Source organism: Odocoileus virginianus, chromosome 9, assembly GCF_023699985.2.
Source record: "Odocoileus virginianus isolate 20LAN1187 ecotype Illinois chromosome 9, Ovbor_1.2, whole genome shotgun sequence".
Classification (NCBI taxonomy): Eukaryota; Metazoa; Chordata; class Mammalia; order Artiodactyla; family Cervidae; genus Odocoileus; species Odocoileus virginianus.
This window is the reverse complement of record NC_069682.1, coordinates 15,564,139-15,590,565: the sequence shown is the minus strand read 5'-3', so window position 1 is coordinate 15,590,565 and position 26,427 is coordinate 15,564,139. Positions and strand designations below refer to the sequence as shown.

The following is a 26,427-nucleotide window of genomic DNA, read 5'->3' as shown; positions in this document are numbered from 1 at the left end:
AAGAATCCACCTGCCAATGCTGGAGATGCAGGGTTGATCCCTGGGTTGGAAAGATCCCCTGGAGAAGGAAATGGCAACCTACTCTCATATTCTTGCATGGGAAATTTTATGAATAGAACAGCCTTGTGGGCTATAGTCCATGGGGTTGCAAAGAGTTGGATATAACTCAGTGATTTAACAACAACATCCATCAAAGAACTTCTGGAGGTTGGTTTTACATGTTAGAGGAGACACAGAGCAGAGAAGGCAATGGCAACCCACTCCAGCACTCTTGCCTAGAGAATCCCATGGATGGAAGAGCCTGGTAGGCTACAGTCCATGGGGTCGCTAAGAGTCAGACACGACTGAGCAACTTCACTTTCACTTTTTACTTTCATGCTATGGAGAAGGAAATGGCAACCCACTCCAGTATTCTTGCCTGGAGAATCCCAGGGACAGAGGAGCCTATTGGGCTGCCATCTATGGGGTCGCACAGAGTCGAACACGACTGACGCGACTTAGCAGCAGCAGCAGCAGCCGCAGGAGACACAGAGATGACATAGGGTCTTGGTCTTCAATATGCTCAGAATAGAATAGAGTTGTCCCTGGTTAATTTCTGTATTTTTCTAAACAAAATTTTCAAAGAAACCATGCTTATTTATTTGTTCATTTGTTCACCAAAGAAATCATTATCAAGTGTCTTTTATGTACGAAGCATTGTTCTGATGTCACAGAGTGCAAACATTTAAAAATCACTGCCCCTGCCCTCCAGGCTCGAGCTTGCAGGACTCCTCTCCCCATGGAGTCACTGCCTGTGCGTCATCCCTCCAGCATCAGATCATGACGACACACGTGACATGTTGTCCAGCAGCCCCAGAGTCCATCACCCCCTCCCTCCTTCCCTCCCTCCCCTTGTTCATCAGCTTCGGATCTGATGATGTATGCCTTCCAGCCTGAAAAAGCATGATTTCTGTCAACGTTTGCCTTATAATGGCGAGGATTGATATAGTGATATCCCTCACTAGTACACAGCACTGTTGGGATCATCCTGCTCTTTGTGGTCCAGATACTCTTGGACAATGGAAGGACACAGTCTTAAGAGATTATACTTTTTAAATATATTGTATATACATATATATATTTAAAACTTTAAAGAAAAGTTCAACTTATGTGTACCCTACTGCATGCTCACCACTACAAGTCTAGTCCCCACCTTCGCCACCCAGTTGACCCCTCTTTACCCATTTGCCCTCCTCCACCTCCCTTTCAAGAGATTATTCTTTCTAAACCTAGCTCACTACATCTTTCATCCTTCTCTTGCATCTGGAAATAGGGCCAGGAAGACTTTGCTTCCTATGTTTCACCAGCTCTGAAGTTCAGTGCCTGTGGACCCAGCTTCCGTGTGACAGGGCATTTTCCTCCTGAACTGAGGAGCCAGGGCCGCTAGGTCACGTCCCAGCGAGATGCCTGTGTTCTCCATTCACTGCTCCAGGCATGGGCGTCCAGAGACACTGTGCTGTTTAAGTGGGCTATAGGCAGTTCATAGCACTGATTCTATTAATGGTGTAATATCGCTTTCTGTCAGTCTTCTAGAGTTTGGTTAGGATTGTGGTCATTGTAAACAGTAGTTCTTTCTTCTTTTTTTCTGTTCTGCCTTTGATGACCATAAAGGAGAGGAGTGGTTCTTAGGCATTAATGGCCCATGAGTATAGTCCAATCACTATTCCCTCCAGTGTGGTCTCCAGGTGTGGTTCAAAAGGAATGCTTTTAAACAGAGCATCAGTCTTGAGGTTTTAATATTCTCTATTTTTCTTTTGTTGATTTAAAATGTGTCTTACTTTTTTCTTTAATAGAGGATGAGAGTTCTGAAGAAGACTCTTTAAGCAGGTAGGATTTTGGTGGGTTTTTTAAAAATTGTGTGTTTAAGTAAGGGAACACGGAGAAGAGAAACTAATATTTGTTGAGCGTTCTACCCTGGGTTAGACACTGCATTGTGTGCTTAACATCTGTGACCTCATAGAGTCATCACAGCAGCTTTGTAAAGTAGCTGTGTCCTAATTTTACTTAATTAGGCAACTGTGGTTCAGGGAGGTTGATGAATTGACCCGTGATTCCATGGTTAAAATCAGTTGTCCTTTGATTTGACCGTTGGCCTGCTTGGCTCCCACGTCCACTCTCGTGTCCCTTATCAGAGACTGAGTAATACTTTGTAGCATATAAGCTAAACATATAAATTAGTTCTTTGACTTCTGTACATTTTAAGTTTCAGACATTGCAAAGAACTCCTGTAATGTTCTAGAGTAAAGGGGAGGGGTGGGGCCATCTCAGTAAGTGGTTTCGCTGTTGAAGGACCAAGACTGCCATTTACACTTGATCTTAGCCAAAAGGCCGAGAAGCGATTAGAGACTGCCATTTTTGATGGATGCCATTTAGTCTCTGAACCAGGGACAGAGAATGGAGAAGGAATGGCCTATCCTTCCACTTTAAGTCATCAGGTTTATTCCAGTTTGGGCAAACATTATGTCAATCTCCCAATTTGATTTTCAGTTCAGTTACTAGGACTTTTGGTGAAAACAAATTATTTTCAGACTCTGCCAAGTATATTGGCTGTCACTGTTTGTCATGGAAACTAAGAATGAATCTTAACTAGATATTTCAGTAGTTGGGAGAGTTGGAAGCAGAAGTAGGTAACTAAAAACCTTTTAGAGACTTCCCTGGGAGTGCAGTGGTTAAGATGGTTAATAAGACTTCTCCTTCCAACGTAGGCAGTGTGGGTTCAATCCACGTTCGGAAGCTAAGATCCCAGATGCCTCAGGGTTATAAAGCCAAAACTTAAAATAGAAGCAACATTGGAACAAATTCAATAAAGACTTTAAAAGTGGTCCACATCAAAAAATCTTTTTTTTTTTAAAGACGCTTTTTAAAAACAGAGACCAAGTTTTAATTATGTCAAGAAGCTTCATTTAATACACAGATAGCCAAACTTTCACTTGTATTTTTTTTGTTTAAAGAAATGAACTCACTCATTTTTGTTGTATATGTTTTTGCTCTAAAGGCTTTCCAACAAACCTGGTGTTGATTCATGGCCTACATCAGATGATGAAGACTTAAATTTGGAAACCAAGGTAAAATACTCTCTTCTATAATTAGTTTTTGTGCTCAGAATTTAGTTTCATATAGCATTTACTCTTAATATTCAGCAGTGGTGTCCCTCTCACTGTTTTATGTTTATAATGGAAAGTTGGTGAGAGCAAACCATTTTATAAAAATATGACTAGTTGATTTGTATTTTCTTTTTACTTTAGTAAATACTGAAAAGTGAAAGTGAAGTTGCTCAGTCATGTCTGACTCTTTGCGACCCCATGGACTGTAGCCTACCAGGCTCCTCTGTCTGTATGATTTTCTAGGCAAGAATACTAGGGTGGGTTGCCATTTCCTTCTCCAGGAGATCTTCCCAACCCAGGGATTGATCCTGGGTCTCCCGCAGTGTAGGCAGATGCTTTACCATCTGGGCCACTGGGGAAGTCTCAAATACTGAAGGTGGAGAGAAGAAAAAGAATGGGTTGGAAAATACATAGTGACAGGAAAATCGTATTGGGAAAAGCTTTCTTACAATGGAGGAAATACAAAATGTGGTCAAGGATAAAGAGTCTTACTGTGAATTTTAAACCATACTGAGTTGACTTTTATAATACTCATAATGAAATCTTTAGTGGATACAATTACTTACTGTAATAATCATAGAATCTTCCTGGAGCCTTTCAGTTCCCAAACTAGTGTATATAGTGTATATCATCTAGTTTTTTTCTACCCTTAGACACTATTTTGGTTTTTTAGAAGTTCTAGGAGGGTGCTTTTTTTTTCTTTCATTCTCTGTTTCTTTCTTAGGCTCTGCATTAAAACTAAAGTAATAGTTGTAATTATGGAAATTTAGAAATTAAAACTCTGTTTCTCAAACTCCATATTATAAAGGAATTCCACTGTGTTTTCTAAAGCATTCCATTAAGAAGATGTCCCCAACTCTTCATCTCATTGAAGAACACATGTTTTGCCTAAAATAATAGCCAACTGTAGAAGCACAGGCTTTTAATAACTCTAAGATAAAACTTACAACTTCAGATTTTTTTTGTATTGTAGTTAAAAAAAAAAAGTCTAATGAAAGTCCTTGTATCATTTTCTAAAATTTCAGATTTCAGACATTTTGTATTATTGTTATTTAAATATTCATCTTATAGCCCCTGTATCAGTATCAACTAGTGGAGTTCAGGAAACAATTGTGCATCTCCTGGAGCAAGTAACATAGGTCTCAAGTGTAAGAACCATTTTAATAGTTTTTGAATGTGAATAAATGAAGAGACAAATGGAATCATATATAATGTTATAGCTAGTATAATATACATAATATAGCAGTTAAATCTGTTTGAATTCTAAAAATATGACTTAAATTTACATTCTCTTTTTAATATTTAGGACTTAGAAGATCAGTTGAGTTCTGTTGAGGAAGGAGGTCCTGCACTACAAGGAAATAAATAAGAAATACATGATAAAAATATTACCGTATATTTTTCAGTGTTGTCCAACTGGGAGCTGAGAATTTTATTTTTTTTTATTTTTTTTTTTTTTGGGGCGCCAAGCCCCCGCCCGACCCGCAGGCCCGGGGACTGAGGGGCGCCCCGAGCTGAGAATTTTAGATTAATATTTCTTGACCTTCTTTTTAGCTCCATCTTGTATTCCATTCAATTTTTTTTTCAAACAGTGTATTCTCCTTAGAATTCTTACTACCAGTCCTTGTTCCCAGTGAAGTGTTAGGAATATTTTTTATCAATTCTTCTCTCTCTCAAGTAATACTTGACAACATTCAGGGAGTGATAGATGACCATGTGTGGCTAATTGAATGACTTTTTTTATAGTGGAAAAATTAAACTCTTTATTACAGTATTATTTATAAACAGTTTTAAAGTAATATAAATCGCTATTATTAGGGATATACAATGAACAAAAGCCTCTGTTTTAAATATATGTTTTATATACAACTTATGTTGATATTTTCATAAAACTTGAACAGTGTAGATATATAATTTATGTATTAATAAAAACATATTAAGCAAAGCTTTGTTCATAGTATATCCTTAACAATATTGATATATTACTGATTTATTGTATATAAATTCTAAATATATATGTTTTTCCACATACCTCATTATACTTATGTTTTTCTTTTTTTTTTTCGTTAAGTTTGTACTTCACAAGGCATATCTCACTTTTTCCTTTCTTTTTCTTCCCCTACCTTTTGTCGTTTTTAATATTTACTGTTAACCTAATTTTTCCTTGCAGAATCCATTTCTTCAGTGTCTGTTCTTTCAGTCCATCTCTCTTTGCCTCTATTGTGAACATGTTTGCTTATGGATTTCTGTTTATAAACACTCTATGAAGTGTGTTTTTATAAACACTTTATAAACTTTATAAACACTTTATAAGCACTCTATAGAGTGTTTCTGGCTTTCATTCATGATCATTGCCCTATAGGTTTACTCTTATTTTTTTCCCTCTTTCTTAGAATGAGCTGAATTTAAAAAATCATTTGTCTTTAGCTCTTTGACAAACAGAATAGAAATAACTTTTCCTATTTGCAGTTCTGACCCATCTAAATAAGGTTCTGCTAAAAACCAAACTTTCATATTTCCCTTCCCGAGTGATAATTCATGTATATAGAAATCATGCAAGCAAATTTCAAAATATAGCAACTAATTTAAATGGCTAAGTTTTTCAGACATAGTACTCTAAAGTATTGGGGATAAATTTTTATTCTAGACCATTTTGGTAGAGAAGATAATCTAGTGGGTGTCATAGTATTTGTATAGCAGTCTATTAGGGTTAAGGAGAGGAACATCTGGGGCTTCTGATGCCATCTATCATAATCCTTACCCCATGAGAGGGTTAGTCAGTGGCAGAACTGGGATTTGAATCCACATCTGAATGACTCCAGAGCCTGTGCTCTTTGTGTTAGATCATAGAGTAATGGGGGATGTTATAATTATTTTATTAAATTTGATTCTCGTTATTCTTAAAGTTCTTATTTTCTTCTCCAGAATGTCTTGAAACCAAACTTAACAAAGCTAATGAATGCTTCTCAGCAATCCAAGAGAAACAGTAAGTTATCTAAGACTGTCCTCCTGGTTTTATTCACTGATTTGAAATTACAGATGTTCTCATGTACTCTCCCTTGTTTTCACAATAGTAGAAGCAAAATGTGGCATTGTGAGACCAGAGAGTACAACCTTCTCTGAGAACAATAATTCTGATAGTGAAATTGAAGATGTGCTTGAAACCTTTCCCAAACCATCACCTGGAGTCCAGGGCTTCCCTCATCCTGCCTTCCCGTCACCTGAGCCTCTTGTACAACCTGTCAAGTCTCTAGCAGGCCTTGGTCTTACAAAGGTAAGTTGTTTTGTTTGTAACTCTTTTTTTCCCTATACTTTTCCACATGCCATTCACATGTTATGTCCCCTTATGATGACAAAAAGGATACTACCACAGAAATGGAAGACTTCAAAGTCATGATACAAAATGGTGTGATAATAAGAGCAATATATGGGCATGATTCAGATTTATAAATGTTTGCATACTAAGTATGCCATTATGAAAGAAAAAAATTACAAAAGCAGTTAGGAAGAACAGCTAGATGAATATAAAGATGGGGAGAGGGATGAAGCGGAAGAATTCGTTTAAGGACAAGATGAATATGAAATGGAATGAGGGTCAGGATGAGATAGATTATTATACCAACACAACAGAAATAGTGGGGGTATGTCAGATGAGGAACTCTATATTATAAATATGAGAAGAATTATTCCAAATTCAACTTAAGAGGAGACAGTGAAGTTGTGAAAAAACAATGCTCATACTCTTTTGAATGACATATAGCTGATTTTTATGAAGAACTGAAAGAAAGTTTGTTCCTTACCTTTTTTGGTGGTTGTTTTCGAGGTTGGTGGTGGTTCTTTTTTTTTTTTTAATTGCAATATGATCAATTTACAATATCGTGTTAGTTTCAGGTGTACAGTGAAGTGACTTGGTTATACTTATATATGTATATATGTCTTCCCTGGTGGCTCAGTTGGTAAAGAGTCTGCCTGCAATGCAGGAGACCTGGGTTCAATCCCTGGGTTGGGAAGATCCCCTGGAGAAGGAAATGGCAACCCACTCCTGTATTCTTACCTGCAGAATTCCATGGACAGAGGAGCCTGGTGAGCTATAGTCCATGGGGTCACAAAGAGTTGGACACAGCTGAGTGACTAACACACACACATATATGTATATATCTATATTGAATATAGTTCCCTCTGGAAGTTCATTTCAATTTGAAGTGATTTCTCTTTTTTAAAAAATTCTCACTTTGAAAGTAATGAAACAATGTCTTCTATTTAATATAGCAAAACTTTAGCTCATAGACAATTCAAGATGAGTTCTGTTTTAGGCCTTAGCAGATTTATTATGATTTAAGAATTTTTGGCCCTTCTATTTCTTGTGGTTTCTAACTTACTGTTTATAAATATTTAATGTACTTAACTAATTTATCTTACTGTTTGGTATAGTCTTGGTGGGTGTTTTAGATCTTTTTGAAAATAAAGAGGAAGTAACATTTTATCTAGTCTTTTTACTAAAGTTATAATTTATAATTCTATAAATGAGATTCTTACTGTCTTCATTAAATGAGAAAATTTTCAGCTGCAACAGTCTTAAAGAAAAAATGTAGAACTGAAGAGATTCTGATTTGTCTTTTCCTAATATCTATACATAATGGCACTTACACACAGTAAATGAATGAAATCACAATTTATGATTTTTTTTCTATATAGACTACTTGTTATTATAAAATCATAAGGAAAGAAAAATTGCCAACAGAGTTTAAAAATTATCTCTGGAAGATAATTTTTTAATTTTTAAAATATCTCTAGCCATATGTATACTCCATGTTATTCTTAAGAAACTTTATATTAACTTCAGTATTTATAGGTGTAAGCTAGCCTGTCAATTCTTTGTTATACATATGAAAGTAAGTCAGTAAAGTCACTCAGTCGTGTCTAACTCTTTGCGACCCCATGGACGGTAGCCAACCAGGCTCCTCTCTCCATAGGATTTTCCAGGTAAGAGTACTGGAGTGGGTTGCCATTTCCTTCTCCAGGGGATCTTCCTGACCCAGAGATTGAACTGGGGTCTCCAGCATTGCAGGCAGACACTATACCATCTGAGCCACCAGGGAAACCCAAAATACTGGAGTGGGTTGCCATTTCCTCCTGCAAGGGATCTTCCCAACCCAGGGCTTGAACCCATGTCTCCTGCATCTCCTGCTTTGGCAAGCAGATTCTTTACCACTGAGCCATCTGGGAAGACCAGTTGAAATTAACCTACAAGTTCTTTTGTATCCAAAACTCAGAAATTGTTGTTACTTGATTTTTTAGTTTGTTTGTTCTTTCCTGATGTGAAATTTGAGCCCTGCTTGATAATCACAGATGTATTTGAAAACCTTTATATCTCCAGCTTGGATAATCATAATTTTACTACTTTTTTTATATCTAGATCATTCCTTCAATCTTTACCTGCTATTCCAGAAGGCATAGATAGGAAATTAGAGTTGTTAGTGTGCTGTTTACAGGGAAATAAAAAGAAAACCTTGTGAATTCTTGGGGTCACAACGAGTCGGACACGACTGAGTAACTGAACTGAACTGAACTGAGCCCTTTACTTGTTTTAGTGGATTCCCGTCACGTGAAGAAAAAAGATGACACTTGCTTTTTGCCATTTGATCCTGGTCCTTCAGTTTTGTGTCTCTGTAGGGTTCCCAGTAACTGTGCTCTGACTTTGCACATGACTTACTAGCACTGTTTCACAGCTCGTCCTTTGCTTGGGCTGCCCTTCCCAGAAGCTCCCTCACATCCTGGCTCTGTACTCTGTCTTCTGAGACACAGCCCTTTGTCACGCCGTTCCTTGAGCTTCACAGGATCCCCTGCCTCCGCTCTCCTTTGTGCTCATCCTGTGCTGTGTCCACCTCAGTTGCAGAGCTGTTGAAGGATACTTCTCTGCCCTCTTCTTTGTTTTCACGTGTCTCTGCCTTGCCTAGAACACAGAACAGAATTGCTCTTTTCTTTACATTTCTAACTTCTCTGAGGATAGTGTCTATGATTTCTTAGACAACAGTGAATGTTTGTCATCTTACTGATTGACTGAATGACCAAATAAATGAATATGTTTTCTGAAGTTGGGTTTTTGTTTTATTTTGTCTTTTTTTTTTAATAGGAAGGAGCCACAAAGCCAGAGAATGTAGAAAAAGAAAGTGATACAGATATTATTGAAAGGGCTCCACAAGAGCAAATAAATCTTGACCATTTGAGTTCTGTTGATGGAACACACAAAAATAATAGAAGTGGTAAGTTAGTGAATGTCTGTGGATTTTTTTTCTATGCTTAAAAGCTCAAATAGAAACCTTTAAGGTGTATAGATGCAAATATGGCATCCATTTTTTTTTAAGTGTGTTTCTTTTGCTCTCTCTCTTCAGAAGTGTCCCACCTACTACCAACTTTTTCTTCCTGAAAATGCTTCAACCCTCTGAAATTCTTTTCCACTACTTTATTATTGAAATATTTGTGGATAGAGATAGACTTATATATGTATTAAAATTCATAGTAGTAAATGTTCTCATTAATGTATCTGTGATGCATTTTACAGACATGATGTCAGCCGTAGGATTGGGAGAAGAGGAAAATATAGAATCACCTTGGGATTCTGAGGTACTGTCTTCTGTTACTATTTTGAAATGTAAGCACAGAGTGATGTAAAACGTAAAAGTGGGAGATGCTGTGACCTTCTCACCTTTGCATTTGTCCATCAACATTTTTAATCTGATTTTAATCTTTATTTTTAATTATTGATTTTTAATCAGTAAAATAATTCTGTGCTAAATACTACCACATAATACACTTTAGCTAATTTTCAAGGTTTACCTTGAAAGCAGTGTAGTATGGAAATCAAGGCTGAGAAGTCATAAGGATTCTGTTTGTGTTCTGAAGTTACATTTATCTGAAAACCGAAGCATTGTTCCAGGTGAGTGTAGGATCAAATGTTCCCTTCTTTCTTTCTTTCTTTCTTCCTCTCTTCCTTTCTTCCTCAATTTTTATTGGAGTACAGTTGATTTACAATACTGTGTTAGGTTCAGGTGTGCAGCAAAATGAATCAGTTATATATATGTGTGTGTGTGTGTATATATATATATATATATGTATATATATATAAAACCTCTGTTTTAGATTCTTTTCCTATATGGGCCATTACAGAATATTGAGTAGAGTTCCCTGTGCTATACAGTAGGTCCTTATTAGTTATCTGTTTATGCACTGTAAGTGTAGGGTGTTTGTATCATCCCCAGTCTCCCAGGCAAATGTATGTTTCTTTGGTACATGTCCATGTGTAAAGCTGCTAGAGAGGGCCAGAGAGAAACGGGCTGAATTGTGGTTTTTTTTTTTTACCACATCAACATTGAAAAGATAGTGCTTGAAACTTGAAAGTATTATTACATTTGGATTGTCAAGTTAATCTGCAAGGAACATTTCAAGAGAAGCAAAAGCATAGGGAATAGTAAGAAATATGTGGTATTATAATAACAGCAGTTAGCTTTGCTTTGTGATGTTTTAGTAAGTACAAACCATTTTGGATAGTGTGGCACACGCAGAGTACCTTTATGGCAGCCGTACTTGAAATAACAAAGTAACGATGCTCTGTTTGAAGGTGGCAGCTACGGAAGGAGATAAGGGCCTGATCTCTAGATGTAGTCACTGCCTGGTGATACAGCACCCTGTTTGAAGTCAGCATCCTGAATCTGTCACTTAGCAGCTTTGAGATCTTGGCAAACCTGGCTTAACCGGGTTAAATGTAGGCAGTTTTAAAAAGTAGGATATTTTCTTCAAAAGGAATTAGGAAATCTTCATGCAACTCAATATTAATTTTAACAGAGTATCTCTGAGAATCTTCCACAGAAATATGTGGATCTTTTATCTGGAGCTGCTGGTCAAAGAGGAAAAAATACATTAAATGGACAAGTAGAAGGTAAGAACTATATTTTATAGAAAAGTCATTTGAAAGAATATTGATTTTAAATGGAAATGCTGATATATTCTAATAGGCAAAGAAAATCACCTGTCATGCGTAGTGAGGTAAAAGACAAGAAAAGGAGGGAAATAGTGTATCTTATCAGATGTCAGCCACAGTTTAAATTGAGAATCCAGTTTCAGGAGCTAAATTATTTAGCAGTCCAGTGGTTAGGACTCTGTGCGGTTAAGAATCTCCAATGCAGGGAGTGCTGGTTTGATCTCTACTTAGAGAACTAAGATTCCATTTGACACATGGGCGCAAAAAAAAAAAAAAATTAATTCTGTTCCAAGATACCCTATGACCTAAGGAAGGTTGAGAAACAAGAGGAAAGAGGGAATGAAGGATTAGAGAGGCAGAGGGTATAGGGAGGGAATGAAGGAAAAGGAAGGACAGGTCTGTGGGGAAGGTGGCCATAAGTAAGATAACTCTTTAGAAAAAGGGAGAGTATTTGATATAGATGATGCGTTTGAAGTGAGCTGCCAATACCAAAACTTGTCAGAGAAGGATAGCAAAGTGTTCCCCCCTTTCTGTTTTCCTCATTGTTATGGAGGATTCAGGATTGAGGTCCCTGGGCATGCAGAGCTGTGTGTAATCCTCTGTGGAGGAACACGGGCATAGGTGCTCAGCTGTAAATGTTTGCAAATTGATGTCATATGAAATGTTACTGCTTTATAGGATGGTGTCACATAGGCCAACATAAAAGAACTGGAAAGAAGGAGAGAGCAGGGGGCATGATAGGGAGATAAAGGAATCTACAGCCCGATAGAGAGTCCACTGGAAAGTTTCCAACTTGTAGTTTCAGTTTAGGGGGAAGTGTTAGAGTGAGGAAGTTGATGCTAAGATTTCAGGAGAATAAATTAAGTTGAAGTAATGTAGAAGCAGGCTCAGTATAGACCAGAGTTTCTCAAATTTTAACTAGTAGCCTGGGTACCTTGTGTGAAGTGCACATACTGAGCAGGAAGTCTGAGAATCTGTGTTTCTAACAAGCTCTCCGAGTAGCAAGGGTGTAGCCTTGCATTTAGAGAAATCTGGAAGTAGAGCTTTGGAGAGTGCAGGACACAACCGAATCAAGGAAAAGCATTATTTTGTTTTTCTTCTAAACGTGTCTATAGCCAGAGGGAGGCAAAGAGTTGAAGATACTATTGCTAAGCAAAGAGGGAAAAAGAAGTGGTGGAGACGATCCATAGAAAGACTGTAAAGGGGGAAGAATTAAGACCACAGATCCAGAGATTACCCTTTATAGAGGAAAGAATCTAGTGAAAGGACCTAGGGAAGAAAGTAAGGCCTTAGGGAGTTGAGCTTGGAGTGAGGAAACTTGAAGGAACTCCTTCTAGACGGTTCAGTGTCTTTGCACTGAGAAGAGATAAGATCATTGTTGCTCCAGAGAATACTGGAGGTGGGAGGGGGTGCTAGAAGTGGGAGAAACCCCAGCCATTCCAAATACCTATCAGGCATCAAAGATATATGTTGTATCGGTATTTGTTATTCAAATTAGATGAATTTGATTATGGGGGCATTGACTTTTTTTGAAAGTTGTTTCACAGAAATCCTTTGAAGCAGTAGCATGGTGTACCAGACCAAACTAAGTTTTGAAACAAAACAGATTAGTAGGGTTCATTCCCCAAATGCTAGAATTGTTATTTTTGATAAGTACTACACTGATTTTGAAACATGCAGAATTTTTAATATCTAGTAATTGTATGATAGTTAAATTTATTATTTCCTTTTTGATAATTGTATTTCAATATTGAGAACTTATTATACATTATTTTCTAGATGTGTCTTATATACCTTCTTGCATGATTGGATCGAGAAATTTTAAGATGGCTAAACTAGAGGAGCCAAGACATGTAGGCATACCAGTAGTCCACATGGGTATGGAAAAAAGTGAATATTTTTATGAACCATTATTCTACAAGTGTGTATCCCAGCTAATCAGTTCATTACTCTTTCTCTGATGAGAAATGAATTATGCATTCAGTTGAACTGTCATTCCAGCTGTGCACTTGTTTAATGATTGGACAGATTGAAGAACATGATAAATACTTGTGGTATAATGGTGTTAATGATACTGCTGTATTGCATTCAAGATAATGCTGTTGCATTTTACCATCTACTTTCACATTTATCTTCTTGGGGTCATGATTTGTTCCTCTGATTAAGATCACTTTTCTCCTCATCAGTCGGCATGTTCACATTGGTCTGTGTGCACTTTAATATTTTTATAAAGTCATTGAAAATGTAATGTTACTTTTGAAATCTTAACTGCATGTTTTGTTAAACCTGTATTTCTATTTTCCCTTCACTATCTATAGTGGATTCATAGTCTGTCTTTCTGGTGCCTTAACATCCCCCTGAAAACAAGACACTAAAACCGAATGTATTCACTGCCAAGGCTGAGCACAAGGATTTCTGCTCAGTACTAACTTTGCATGAATGTAGAGCTGGCTTTCATATTTACATGTAGTTAACTCTATGTCCCTTTTGCGTTTTAGATTCTCCTGAGAAATATCCTAACGTGAAGGTAAAAATGTTTATGTTTTTATCTTGAATTATCAATAGTGGATTCTATTATATGTACATTATTTATTAATCAAATTGTTTCCAAACCCATTCAGCCTACAGTCTTAGTGAAAGATTCTGTTACTAATAAAACAGTCGGAATGAAGGATTTGCAAACATCCACTTCAGGTAAATTTTGCAATACACATGTAACTCTGGAAAGAGGGACACTGAAGTATTTGAAATGCTCAGTCTTCATACTGCTAACTTTTTTTTTGCAAATTTACTTGAAGAATTTGACATACATAAGGCAAATGTTATTATTGATATCCATGTTTTGTAAAAAGAGATATGTATAAGCATAAGAACAAGAAATTTTTAAAATGTAAGCTTGAACTCAATATGTTTCTGTATATGTTTCAATACCCTGAAGTTCTCAGTTTGGAATCTGTATACTTCTTAGGAATTCTCAGAAATTAATTATTAGATCCTAAGATTTTCCCAGTGTCCAAAAATGCTTATTTGAACTCTGACTTTTACCTAGAGTAAAGCTTCACTTGCTAATATGTCAGTTGTATTTCAACTTGTAATTATTTCATTTTAGTGTTGTTACACAGATGAATGTAGGCCAACCAGATGTTTTGTTCAGCAGACTTTGTGTGTGTGTTGTGTTTGTGGTGTCTTTGATTATTAGAAGAAGGGGAAGTACTCATGCTTTAATGACTTTTATAGACATAATCTTTAAAAATAGTGATTCTGAAAATTTTGGCTTTAGGATCCTTTTGTACTTCTAAAAATTATTGAGAATGCCATGGAACTTTTGTATAAATAGGTTATATTTATTGATGTTCACTGTATTGGGAAACAAAGCTGAAAAACTTAAAATACAAGAACACAGAATCATAATGGATTTGTCATTAGAGTTATAATATCACATATCGTGTCTCTGAAGAACTCCACTGTGCACTCAGAAGAGAATGAGAATGGAAGTAACGTTTAGTGTTGTGAAAAGAGTTCTGACCTCTTGGACCCCCTGACCCGATGGGTCTCTGGACTTCAGCGATTCTGAGGGGACACTTGAGAACCACTGTTTTAAATTGTTGAAGTGGTTAGATGTGAAATGATAAAGGGGGCCTTGAGTTGAAACAGGGTTTAAAGTTTCACTTTTACATTTCTTGCTTGTTTCTTTGACTTCTCTTAAGAAATTTAGACCTGACAGCTTTTTTTTTTTTTTTAAGCAAATATTTCTGTGTTGTATTCATTCTTGTCTCATGGTGCTCTGTGCTTTTTGGATCCAGTGTGGTCCTGGACTTATCCTATTTTCACATGGAAATAATTAGTCACACACAAGCCTATCATTTCTTATATAAGTTTATGATGTTTATCCAAGGCTTAAAAAATGGATTCTGAAGATATGATACATTGAGAAAAGGCTGTCTCATTGTAATTAAAGTAGCTGTTGGTGGTGGTGTTCAGTCACTAAATCGTGTCCAAGTCTCTGTGACCTTATGGACTGTAGCACGCCAGGCCTCCCTGTCCCTCACCATCTCCCCAAGTTCGCCTGGTCCTGTCCACTGAATCAGTGATGCTATCCAACCATCTCACCCTCTGCTATCCCCGTTTCCTCCCTTCAATCTTTTTCTTCATCAGGGTCTTTTCCAGTGAGTTGGCTCTTCACATCAGGTGTCCAAAGTATTGGAGCTTCAGTTTCAGCATCCGTCCTTCCAGTGTCTTTTCAGGGTTCATTTCCCTTAGGATTGACTGGTTGATCTCTTTGCTCTCCAAGGGACTCTCAATAATCTTCTCTAGCAGCACAATTTGAAAGCATCAGTTCTTTGGCACTCAGCCTTCTTTACGGTCCAACTCTCACATCCCTATGTGACTACTGCAAAAACCATAGCTTTGACTGTACAGACCTTTGTCAGCAAAGTGATGTCTTTGCTTTTTAATACATTGTCTTGGTTTGTACCATTAATTAAGGTAGTACCATTCATTAAAAGTGTTTTTAAAACCGTGGTCTCTAGAATACACAATATTGTCATGTATAATTAAATGTAAAATAAATGACATAAATTTTGTTAATAAAATATTTGTATGTTGAAGAAAAATAATTATTAATAAAGTTCTTATGGAATACAGAATATGTAACACAGATTGAGTGAATCAAATAAGTAATACTAGAAAATTAGCAAGTAGAAAAAAATGAGACACAAGTTAACGTCTCTTCATGAATGGCAGTGAAGTGTAAGACATAATAAGCTCTGAAGGACTGGTGAGTTTGAGGGGAGAGGAGGACATGAAACTGATTCTCTGAAGAAAGACTTTGTACAAGTTAGTTAGAGCTGTATTCTTACTGACATTCTAATAAATGGAAACTTTGTTTTCAGATTTTTCAGATTCCGATTCTACTAGTTTGAGCCTCAATAATGAGACTTATCAAAGAGCAGGGCATTTAAAAGTTGATCAGTGTCCACTGGTGTCACAATCAATGACCAAAAATCAGTCAGCATCCACAGAATTTGAACAGATGTAATAGATAAAAGATCAATATTGGAGCAGTGTTTCTGGTAGGGAATTACACGCTCCATGACCTGAGCCAGTCTCAGCTGCCAGAAAACAGAGAAAGCAAAGAAGGTAATGCAGAAGCCTAGAGCACTCAGCTTGGGCCACCTGGGCACGGCCTTACCATCATTCTGACGGTTCCAAATTAGATTTTGTGGTGAAAGCTCCTTTGTGCTGACTCCTTTTATGCAACCTACAGCCAATAAATACCTCTTAGCAAGGTGTTTGCATTCTCCCTCTGACCATAATAATACAATAAATACAAAGAGAGTTAGGAGAAAGTAAGTTCGTTTAGCCTAGTATTTATCCTACACCTGAACATGGGTAGCAGGATTGTATTTAGAATTCTGCATCTAGTTGGGAGACCTAGGTAGACATCTAGAGATTGCCTTCTCAAAATGTAACTTCACAGCAATATTGAAGGAGTGCTGTATCATTTAAAAGCAGTGTATAGAAAAGCAATTCTTATTCTACTGGGATGCCCAGTCTATTGAGTAACCACATCTAATACGTGTTGTCCATAAATACCAATTAATTTAGCACCTTTAATCAGTCATATGATCAGAGCTATAGTAAGAAATCATACAGTTTCTTTTTTTCACTCCTAGTTTTTTCTTTTCTCTCCTCACCTATAGGGTTAACTTTGCATTTACAAAGGATTCTCAGTTATTTCCTAGAATAGTGACTACAAGCTGTAAACTCAAAGTGTTTTTTTTTTTTTAATCTATAGAAGTGACTTGTTTGCCCTTGTTTCTCCATTAGCTTGGTATGTCCACGAAACATAAATTCAGATAAAACCTATCCAGTTCCTTCAACAGAGGAAGATGTGAAATAGGAAAACTACAAAATAAATAGAAGCAACTTCAGACCGTTCATGTAGATCATTTCCCATCTCAGTCGATATCTTTTATAAAGTAACCAGCAGAGTCTACTCCTTCAGGGCCCCTGGATTTGTACATTTATCCATTTCATAAAGATTTATTCTATACTGGACTCAGACAATTTTATATCCTAAATATTTCTGGAAACATTCCCCCAGTTCAGGCCTGGATCACCTTTGTTTTTTTCCATTAATAATGCCTTCAGATTCATCTCCCTCCATTTATTTGTATGCCCTTCAAATTCATTCCTCTTGTAGCATTTACAGTCACCTCTTTCAAAAGCAAGTGTGACTGTGAACCACTCTTCAAATCACATTAATGTCCAGGCATTGTAAAGTGACACGTGAGGCTTTTGTAATCTGACTTCTGCCTGACTCTCCATCTCGCACCCTTTCTGTCATTTGCTGTGGAATCCAGAGCTGCTGCTGACACCCTCCTCACCTGACCCTGTACTTTGGACAGATACTTACCCTGTCCTGTGTGTGCTTCTGCCCGTCTTGCTATAGCCTTGCATGCTTTCCCTCTCTTTCCCTTGAACTGTGCAAGTCTCCGCTCAGGCATCATCTCTAGAAAAGCATTCCCTGACATCTTTCATCTACATTTTTCTTTCAACTCCACAGTGTCTAGCATAGAGCAGAAAGCTGATAAATAATTATTGAATAAAATAAATAAGGACTACTTTTTCAAAACTGATTTTTAGGAGCTTGTCCTGTGCAGTCTAGGAGCCAAGAAGTTAGACATGTGAAGAAATAATTTACAATTCAGGTGATGAAGATACACTAGAAAAATCTTAAAAGTACTAAGGTAGCTACAAAGAAAGGGATATCTGTTTATCTGAGGAAAGATAGCTGTTATTAAGGACAACTTCACAAAGCAGGCTGAGTCTTATAAGATGAAAAGTAATTTTTCAGAAGAGTACAGGAAAGCATTTCAGATTAAGGAACTGATAAAAGTACAAAAAGTAAGAGGAATTTTGTAAATCATGAGTAATGTTGCAGTTGAAGCTTGGCATGTTGTTAAAAAGGTACTGTTACAAAGTAGAGAAGAGAACATATTGTGACTTTATATGTCTGTCCTGTATTTTGAAATTTGTTTGGTTTCTGATTGTTTTGTTCATTGATGTTTGGGTGATTTTGTGAATGAATCTTTGAGCTGTTTGTGTGCCTGTATCCTGGTAACATCTGGTATTTTCCAAATTGTTGAAGTTTTAGATCATTGGAAGTATTTCTTAAAGAAGTAAATATTCAGCTGAAGATTAAGATTGATATAAGCTGTCATTTGATACAATGTTTTAAATCTATGTTTTAAATATTATGTCTTTTATCTAAATATTCTAGGTAATTTTAACTAAACATACAGATTTGTCAGCAGAACTAGACTTAGAAATGACATCAGAGGAAGAAGAAGAAAAACCTGTTGGAGATGAAAATAACCATTCCCAGGTATGTAAAAATGTAAATTTAAATTCCTGGTTTAATACTGTTTCCTATGCTTCAACAGCATAAGTACAGTGTGTAACAGAGGTCATAACAAATAAAATTACCTTTCAAAATTAGCCTTTTAGAATTGATAGATAATAATTTAATAGTTTTTATGGCACCTTAATTATAAAACTTCAAATATTGTTAGAATCTATTATATTTATAGCTTGTTTTTGGAATTGAGGGGAAAAAATTTCCTGACTTTGTTTACTTCTTCCATTTTTATAACTTCATTACATGATTATGAAGGTGATATCAAATACTGAATTGTAAGAGTAAACACTTGAAATTATGAACAATATGACAATGATGGTCCCTGACCTAGATATGTGTAGAGAGAAATCATTGCCAGTGGTCAAGGTTTTCTGTTGAAATTGCCAGTCACTGATGCCAAGATGAAAGATTCATTCTGTCTGTGATCTCGGCATAATTGATTAGGGATGTACTTTCAGGGAGAGAGTGGGGTCATAAAATCAACCCGGTTACCTATTTATTAAGAGAGTCGACGCGGGGGTGGGATGTTTCAAGAGAACAGCATTGAAACATGTATATCTAGGGTGAAACAGATCACCAGCCCAGGTTGGATTCATGAGACAAGTGCTCAGGCCTGGTGCACTGGGAAGACCCAGAGGGATGGGGTGGAGAGGGAGGTGGGAGGGGGGACCAGGATGGGGAATACATGTAAATCCATGGCTAATTCAATGTATGACAAAAACCACTGCAATGCTGTAAAGTAATTAGCCTCCAACTAATAAAAATAAATGGAAAAAAAAAAAGAGAAAACAAAGAGGAAAAAAGAATATAGAATCAGAAAGATAAACAGAAAAGAACAAAGTTAATATGGCAAATTTAAAGATAAATATATCAGTAATTATACTGAATAAACTGGATCTAATACTCTATTTAAAAGACAAAGATCACTTTGATGTTTGACAGAAAACAATAAAATTCTGTAAAGCAATTATCCTTCCATTAAAAATAAATACATAAAAAAATACAAAAAAAAAAAAAAAAGAGTCGAAGCTTCCAGATTGGACCTTTGTTGTTAGGGCACAAATAGTAACTTTCTCATTTTTCTCATTTTGGGATGAGAAATCAGTAAATATTACTAAAAATGCTTTATCCACTTTCATTGGTAGATATTAGAATATAATATAACTGAATGTAGGGGCTTCCTTGGTAGCTCAGCTGGTAAAGAATCTGCCTGCAATGCAGGAGACCCCAGTTCATTTCCTGGGTTAGGAAATTCCCCTGGAGAAGGGTTCGGCTACCCACTCCAGTATTGTTAGGCTTCCTTGGTGGCTCAGATGGTAAAGAATCCACCTGTAATGAGACCTAGGTTTAATCCCTGGATTGGGAAGATCCCCTGGAGGAGGGTGTGGCAACCTACTCTAGGATTCTTGCCTGGAGAATCCCCATGGACAGAGGAGCCTGGCGGGCTACAGTCCATAAGGATTGACAGAGTCGGACACGACTGAGCACACATATAGCTGAATGTAAGCAGGTAATATGTATTGATGAATAACACTATCATAATATATAATTTGCATTAAAATTTAGGGATTTGTTCCTCTTTCTGATTGTTGTTAATTTGATTTTGGCGCCTAGTAATATAAAGTTTGTCTGTTTTGCACATACTAGTCCTTAAATAAAAAAAAACACAAAAATCTGACAAATGTGCTGTAGGGACTCACTGTTTAAGATATAATGAGGTGAAATATTTTTAAGTGAGGAAGTCTTTATAACATTAAAAATCATCTAATTAATTTTTGGTAGATTTAACATATATGAATTCTTTAACTCAAACAATGACAAAATTGGGTTTGTGAGTTCATGTTTTTCCCCCATTTTAGGCTAAGGCAAGTTATTTTTCACTTCTTACTTGTGACCCAGTTACTTGTGAGTAGCTAAGCATAGATTAAGAAGTTTAAGAGTTAAATTTTAATAAATTTTAGATTTCCAACATGGCCACGTCAGGATATTTTTAATGACAAATACATGTACTCCCTTCCCTTTATGTATGTAATAACAAATGTAATAACAAAAAAAATAAAATAAAAAATAGAATAATATAAAACAAATTTAAAAAATAAAAAATATAACAACAAATACATGTACTTCCTTCCCAATACATGTATAAGGCTTCTCTTGTGGCTCAGCTGGTAAAGAATTTGCCTGCAGTGCAGGAAACCTGGGCTCGATTCCTGGGTTGGGAAGATCCCCTAGAGAAAGAAAAGACTATCCATTCCCCTATTCTGGCCTGGGGAACTCCATGGTCCGTATAGTCCATAGGGTCGCAAAGAGTTGGACACAACTGAGTGGCTTTCACTTTAACTTTCACATGTACTCCCACATATTCTTTAATCATCACTTGCAGATGTTTCTTTTGAGACAGACCTTTCCATTATGTTGTTTACTAAAATGTAGTAAGTTTTGACACATGTGATTTTGTCACATAGGTAGTATAAACTCCTAACCCCCCCAAATTAAGTGTTTATCTCCAAAGGAGAAAACTGAGTTTTGAGACGCTGTGAGATTTTTCTTCCTTCCAGTAATAGATTTTTAAATTTCTTTGTTTGCTTGTTTGCTCTTTTGTGTAAGAGGTGCCTTGACTGAGTTTTAACAACAGACAAAAATCCATAGGTATTCTCCTTTAAAAGAAAAAGGAGATCAGCCCTATCCCCAGCTAAGGCATTAAATTACTTGGGCAAAGTCACACTTTTAACTTACCTGATTCATTTGATGAATTCATTTGGTAATTTATCAGATTCAAGGTTACAGAATTTTATCATCTGTTTTGGTGCCATAAAATGCCAGGGAATGCCACTTTAGGGGCTTTGAAGAAATCATTTAGTTTATCTTTGTGTATGATATTAGGAAGGGTTTTAATTTCATTCTTATACATGTAGCTGTCCAGTTTTCCTAGCACCATTTATTGAAGAGGCTGTCTTTGTCCCATTGTATATTCTTGCCTCCTTTGTCAAAAGGAAGGTACCCGTAGGTGCATGGGCTTTCAGTCTTGTTCCATTGGTCTCTATTTCTGTTTTTGTGCCAGTACTATACTGTCTTTATGACTGTAGCTTTGTAGTATAATCTGAAGTCAAGAAGGTTGATTTCTCCAGCTCGACTGGATTAAAATGGATTAAAGACCTAAATGTAAGACTAGAAACTATAAAACTCTTAGAGGAAAACATAGGCAGAACACTCGATGACATAATCAAAGCAAGATCATCTGTGACCCACCTCCTAGAGTAATGGAAATAAAAACAAAAGTAAACAAGTGGGACCTGATTAAACTTAAAAGCTTTTGTATAGCAAAGGAAACTAGGTGAAAAGACAGCCCTAAGATTGGGAGAAAATAATAGCAAATTAAACAACTGACAAAGGATTAATTTCCAAAATATACAAGCAGCTCATACAACTCAATACCAGAAAAACAATCCAATCAAAAAGTGGGCAAAAGACCTAAAGAGACATTTCTCTAAAGACGACATACAGTTGGCTAACAAACAAATGAGAAGATGCTCAACATTGCTCATTATTAGAGAAATACAAATCAAAACTACACTTGAGATATAACCTCACACCAGTCAGAATGGCCATCATCAAAAAGTCTATAAGCAATAAATGCTGGAGAGGGTGTGGAGAAAAGGGAATGCTCTTGCTCTGTTGGTGGGAATGTAAGTTGATCCAGTCACTATGGAAGACTGTATGGAGATTCCTTAAAAAACTAGGAATAAAACTACCATATGACCCAGCAATCCCACTCCTAGGCATATACCCTGAGGAAACCAAAATTGAAAAAGACACATGTATCCCATCATTCATGGCAGCACTATTGCAATAGTTAGAACATGGAAGCAACCTGCTGCTGCTGCTGCTGCTGCTGTCGCTTCAGTCGTGTCCGACTCTGTGCGACCCCATAGACAGCAGCCCACCAGGCTCTGCCGTCCCTGGAATTCTCCAGGCAAGAATACTGGAGTGGGGTGCCATTTCCTTCTCCAATGAAGGAAAGTGAAAAGTGAAAGTGAAGTCGCTCAGTTGTGTCCTACTCTTCGAGACCCCATGGACTGCAGCCTACCAGACTCCTCCGTCCATGGGATTTTCCAGGCAAGATACTGGAGTGGGGTGCCATCACCTTCTCCGTGGAAGCAACCTAGATGTCCCTCAATAGATGAATGGATAAAGAAATTGTGGTTCATATACACAATGGACTATTACTCGGCCATAAAAAGGTACGCACTTGAGTCAGTTCTAATGAGGTAGATGAACCTAGAACCTATTATACAGAGTGAAGTAAGTCGGAAAGAGAAGATAAATATTGTATTCTAATGCATATATATGGAATCTAGAAAAATGGTACTGAAGAATATATTTACAGGGCAGCAGTGGAGAAAATCAGACATAGAGAATAGACTTATAGACTTGGGGCGAGGGGAAGAGAGGGTGAGATGTATGGAAAGAGTAACATGGAAACTTATATTACCGTATGTAAAAAGATAGCCAGCAGGAATTTGCTGTCTGGCTCAGGAAACTCAATCAGGGGCTCTGTATCAACCTAGAGGGTGGGATGGGGAGGGAGATGGGAGGGAGGTCAAAAGTCAGGGGATATATGTATAACTTTGACTGCTTTATGTTGAGGTTTGACAGAAAACAACAAAATTCTGTAAAGCAATTTTGTTCAATTAAAAAATAAATTAATTTAAAAAAAAAGAAAAAGAAAAGACAAAAAAATCATTTAACCTTTCTTGGTTTTACTCCTATTTCTGGTAAATACTGGGGCTACAATAGGTAATTATTTCTATACCCTCTAGCTATAAAGTTTGATGGTTATTGAATGTGAAATTGGGAAGCATTATTTGTATTCCAGAATTCCAGACTAACAACTCATCAGTTTCACTCTGCTCCTTGTGTTTTGGTAAACTTTGGTTCATATATTTTAGTGAACACTATCACTTTTTTGTTATAGCCTGGATCCCAATGAACAAAGAAATGTAAATGGCAGTGGGGAAAGAATAGCTTTAGTGTTTTTGGGGCACTAAGGGGTCACATCCTCTAAATCTGGCTGTTTAATGGAAAATCCAGGTGGTAAATACTGAAAAGGACAGATTTTGTGTGTTTTGTCTTTTTTTTTCTCTATCTCTGCCAGTTAGATGGGGAAGACTGGGGATGAATAATTGCATCATCTTAAGAAAGCCTTTTTTGAAAGTTTGGAAATTTTGTTTCTTTTCACCAAACAAGAAGAAGTAGGATTTACAAATATTTCAATGACTTGTTAGTGATAAAATTAAAGTAAGCACAAAAAGATTGTTTTATCACTTAAAATCAGGCCAAACCCTGAGTCAAATAATAAAATGAATGAAAACAACAACTAAAAGATGTTTATAATTAAGTAACAGAATTTCTTAGTGTCAAACTTTCATTAAAGGTTGAAGACGAAAAGAAGAAGCACAAAAGTAGTGAAGTGGAAGTATCAGACAATGTATGTGATACTGCTGATGAGAGTGGATTGATTCAGCAGAGAAAGAGTGGAGGAAATAGCAATCAGGAGTTTGCTGTTATGGAGAATGAAGGTTCTGATAGGTAAGCTTATTTAACAGCAGGTCATGTGTTATTTTTCTTTGAAATAAGTTTGGATGTGAGAGTTGGACTGTAAAGAAAGCTGAGCGCTGAAGAATTGATGCTTTTGAACTATGGTGTTGGAGAAGACTCTTGAGAGTCCCTTGGAGTGCTAAGAGATCTAACCAGTCCATCCTAAAGGAGATCAGTCCTGAGTGTTCATTGCAAGGAATGATGTTGAAGTTGAAACTCCAATCCTTTGGCCACCTCATGCGAAGAGCTGACTCATTGGAAAAGACCCTGATACTGGGAAAGATTGAGGGCAGGAGGAGAAGGGGACAACAGAGGATAAGATGGTTGCATGGCATCACTGACTCAGTGGACATGAGTTTGGGTAAACTCTGGGAGTTGGTGATGGACAGGGAGGCCTGGCGTGCTGCAGTTCATGGGGTTGCAAAGAGTTGGATACGATTGAGCGACTGAACTGAACTGAACTGAGCTAATGGTTGTGATTATCACATTTTACATTTCGCTATGGATATAGTTATTTTTACTCTTTTGTCCTTTAGCCATAATACTAAAGTTAATTTCTTAACTTACCACCATATTACAGTATTAGAGTATTCTGAATTTGACTGCCTACTTGCCTTTACCAGTGTGTTGTATATTTAAATATATTTTATGTCACTACTTAACATCTTTTCATTTCCGTTTGAGGACTTCTTTCAGCATTTCTTATGAAACAGGTCTAGTGGTGAGGAACTCCCTCAGCTCTGGTTTCTCTGGGAAGGTTTTTATTTCTCCTTCATTTATGAAACATAACTTCCTGGATAGAGTATTCTTGGTTGGCAGGTTTTTTTCTCATATCACTTTGAGTATGTCCATGGATGGAAGCCAAATTGTTGTTGGTGGCGGGGGAACTGATGAGGTCCTGGTTTTTTAGCTGTAATGCTGAAATCACCGAATCATGTGGGTGGTTTAAAAGTAAACTGCCTCGCCTCCTGCCGCACCCCCCCACCGCAAAAATATTTCCTTGATTTTTCCTTTCATGGTATATGTGCTGCATGATTTAAAAAAGCATCCAAATTAAGCATTACTTTTTTCTTTGAGGTTTTTCTTCTTTTTGGCTGCGCTGGTTCTTTGCTGCTGCAGAGCTTGGACTTCCCATTGTGGTGACTTCTCTTGATGCTGAGCATGCGCTCTAGGGTGCTGGCTTCAGTAGTTGTGCAGCATGGGTTTAGTTGCCCCATGGCATGTGGGATCTTCCTGGACCAGGGATCGAACCAGGTGCCCCCTCATTGGCAGGCAGTCTCCTAAGTCCTGGACCACCAGGGAAATCCCTAAATTAAGCATTATTGTATTTAAAAGCAAAACAGACAATACAGTGTAAATCTAATTATGACTCCCATGGGTGAGAGTCATTGTGTCTAGGCAGTGGACTCCAGGTTTCCGGGGTAGCCCTTGAGGTTCTTCCCACTGTCTTTCCAAAGATGCATCTGCTTCCTTTCATGTGTTTCGTGCTTTTCCTTCCAGTTTCCTAGGAAACAGCCTAGATGCCATGTGCCTGATCTTTGTGCTCGTATTCTAACCTCCAAGTAGAATGGTTTTCTCCCTTTTTTCTTCTTTGTAACCTACTCTCTCCACTTCTTCTGTAAAGCCTTCCTTATTTCACTGATAACTTTCACATATCAACTTGTACATGTCACATCATGTCATAATTGTATACCTGTCTTTGAGGCAAGAATTTGTTTTCTTGCATATGGTTAGTACTTTATAACTATTTTGTGAATTAATCAATGACTTAAGATGGGTAAGAGTTGGAATTTTACAAGAATTGTTTTTTTATTCTTTATTAGTCGAATTATTTGAAAACATTGGCTTTTTTTGTGGATTTTTTTAAAGTAGCGATCCTGGCGTGCCCAGGAAGGAGATAGAGAAAAAGAACTGTGGCAAATGGACACCAGAAGAATGTGTGATTGCACCAATATTTGAAAAGACTGATTCACTGACTGGTGGTCTGCTGCATGTTAATGATGACAGCATTTTAAGTGAAGTGGATCAGGATGATGACAGGTAAGATCTACAAATTCTTTATTTCTAGAGGAAGAAGTAAGCACTGAATACTTCTTCTGGAAATAGAGCAGCATAATATAGCATACAGGCCAAGAGAAGAGATTCCTCAACTGTAGTGGACAAACACTGCTGAAAGGTTAAAGTGAGGGCCGGTGTCTTTGGCCAGAAATCGTTTCAGTACATAGTCTTCTTGAAAGCTGAACTGTAGTGAATAGATGTAAATAGCCCTGTAGGGAATATTTGTT

The 26,427-nt window shown here is 37.0% G+C and overlaps 1 protein-coding gene across 1 annotated transcript in view; it reads left to right on the top strand.

Annotated features, from left to right (window-relative positions):
* LOC110136031 (ankyrin repeat domain containing 26) overlaps positions 1–26,427 on the top strand; it is a 67,782-nt gene that overhangs the window by 9,746 nt on the left and 31,609 nt on the right. The window contains 13 exon segments of the mRNA XM_070471991.1: positions 1,833–1,866; positions 3,035–3,104; positions 6,069–6,129; positions 6,218–6,417; positions 9,277–9,406; positions 9,706–9,767; positions 10,986–11,079; positions 12,901–12,999; positions 13,620–13,648; positions 13,743–13,815; positions 18,429–18,511; positions 23,979–24,133; positions 26,012–26,182. Coding sequence (XP_070328092.1) covers positions 1,833–1,866; positions 3,035–3,104; positions 6,069–6,129; positions 6,218–6,417; positions 9,277–9,406; positions 9,706–9,767; positions 10,986–11,079; positions 12,901–12,999; positions 13,620–13,648; positions 13,743–13,815; positions 18,429–18,511; positions 23,979–24,133; positions 26,012–26,182 — 1,261 coding nt within the window.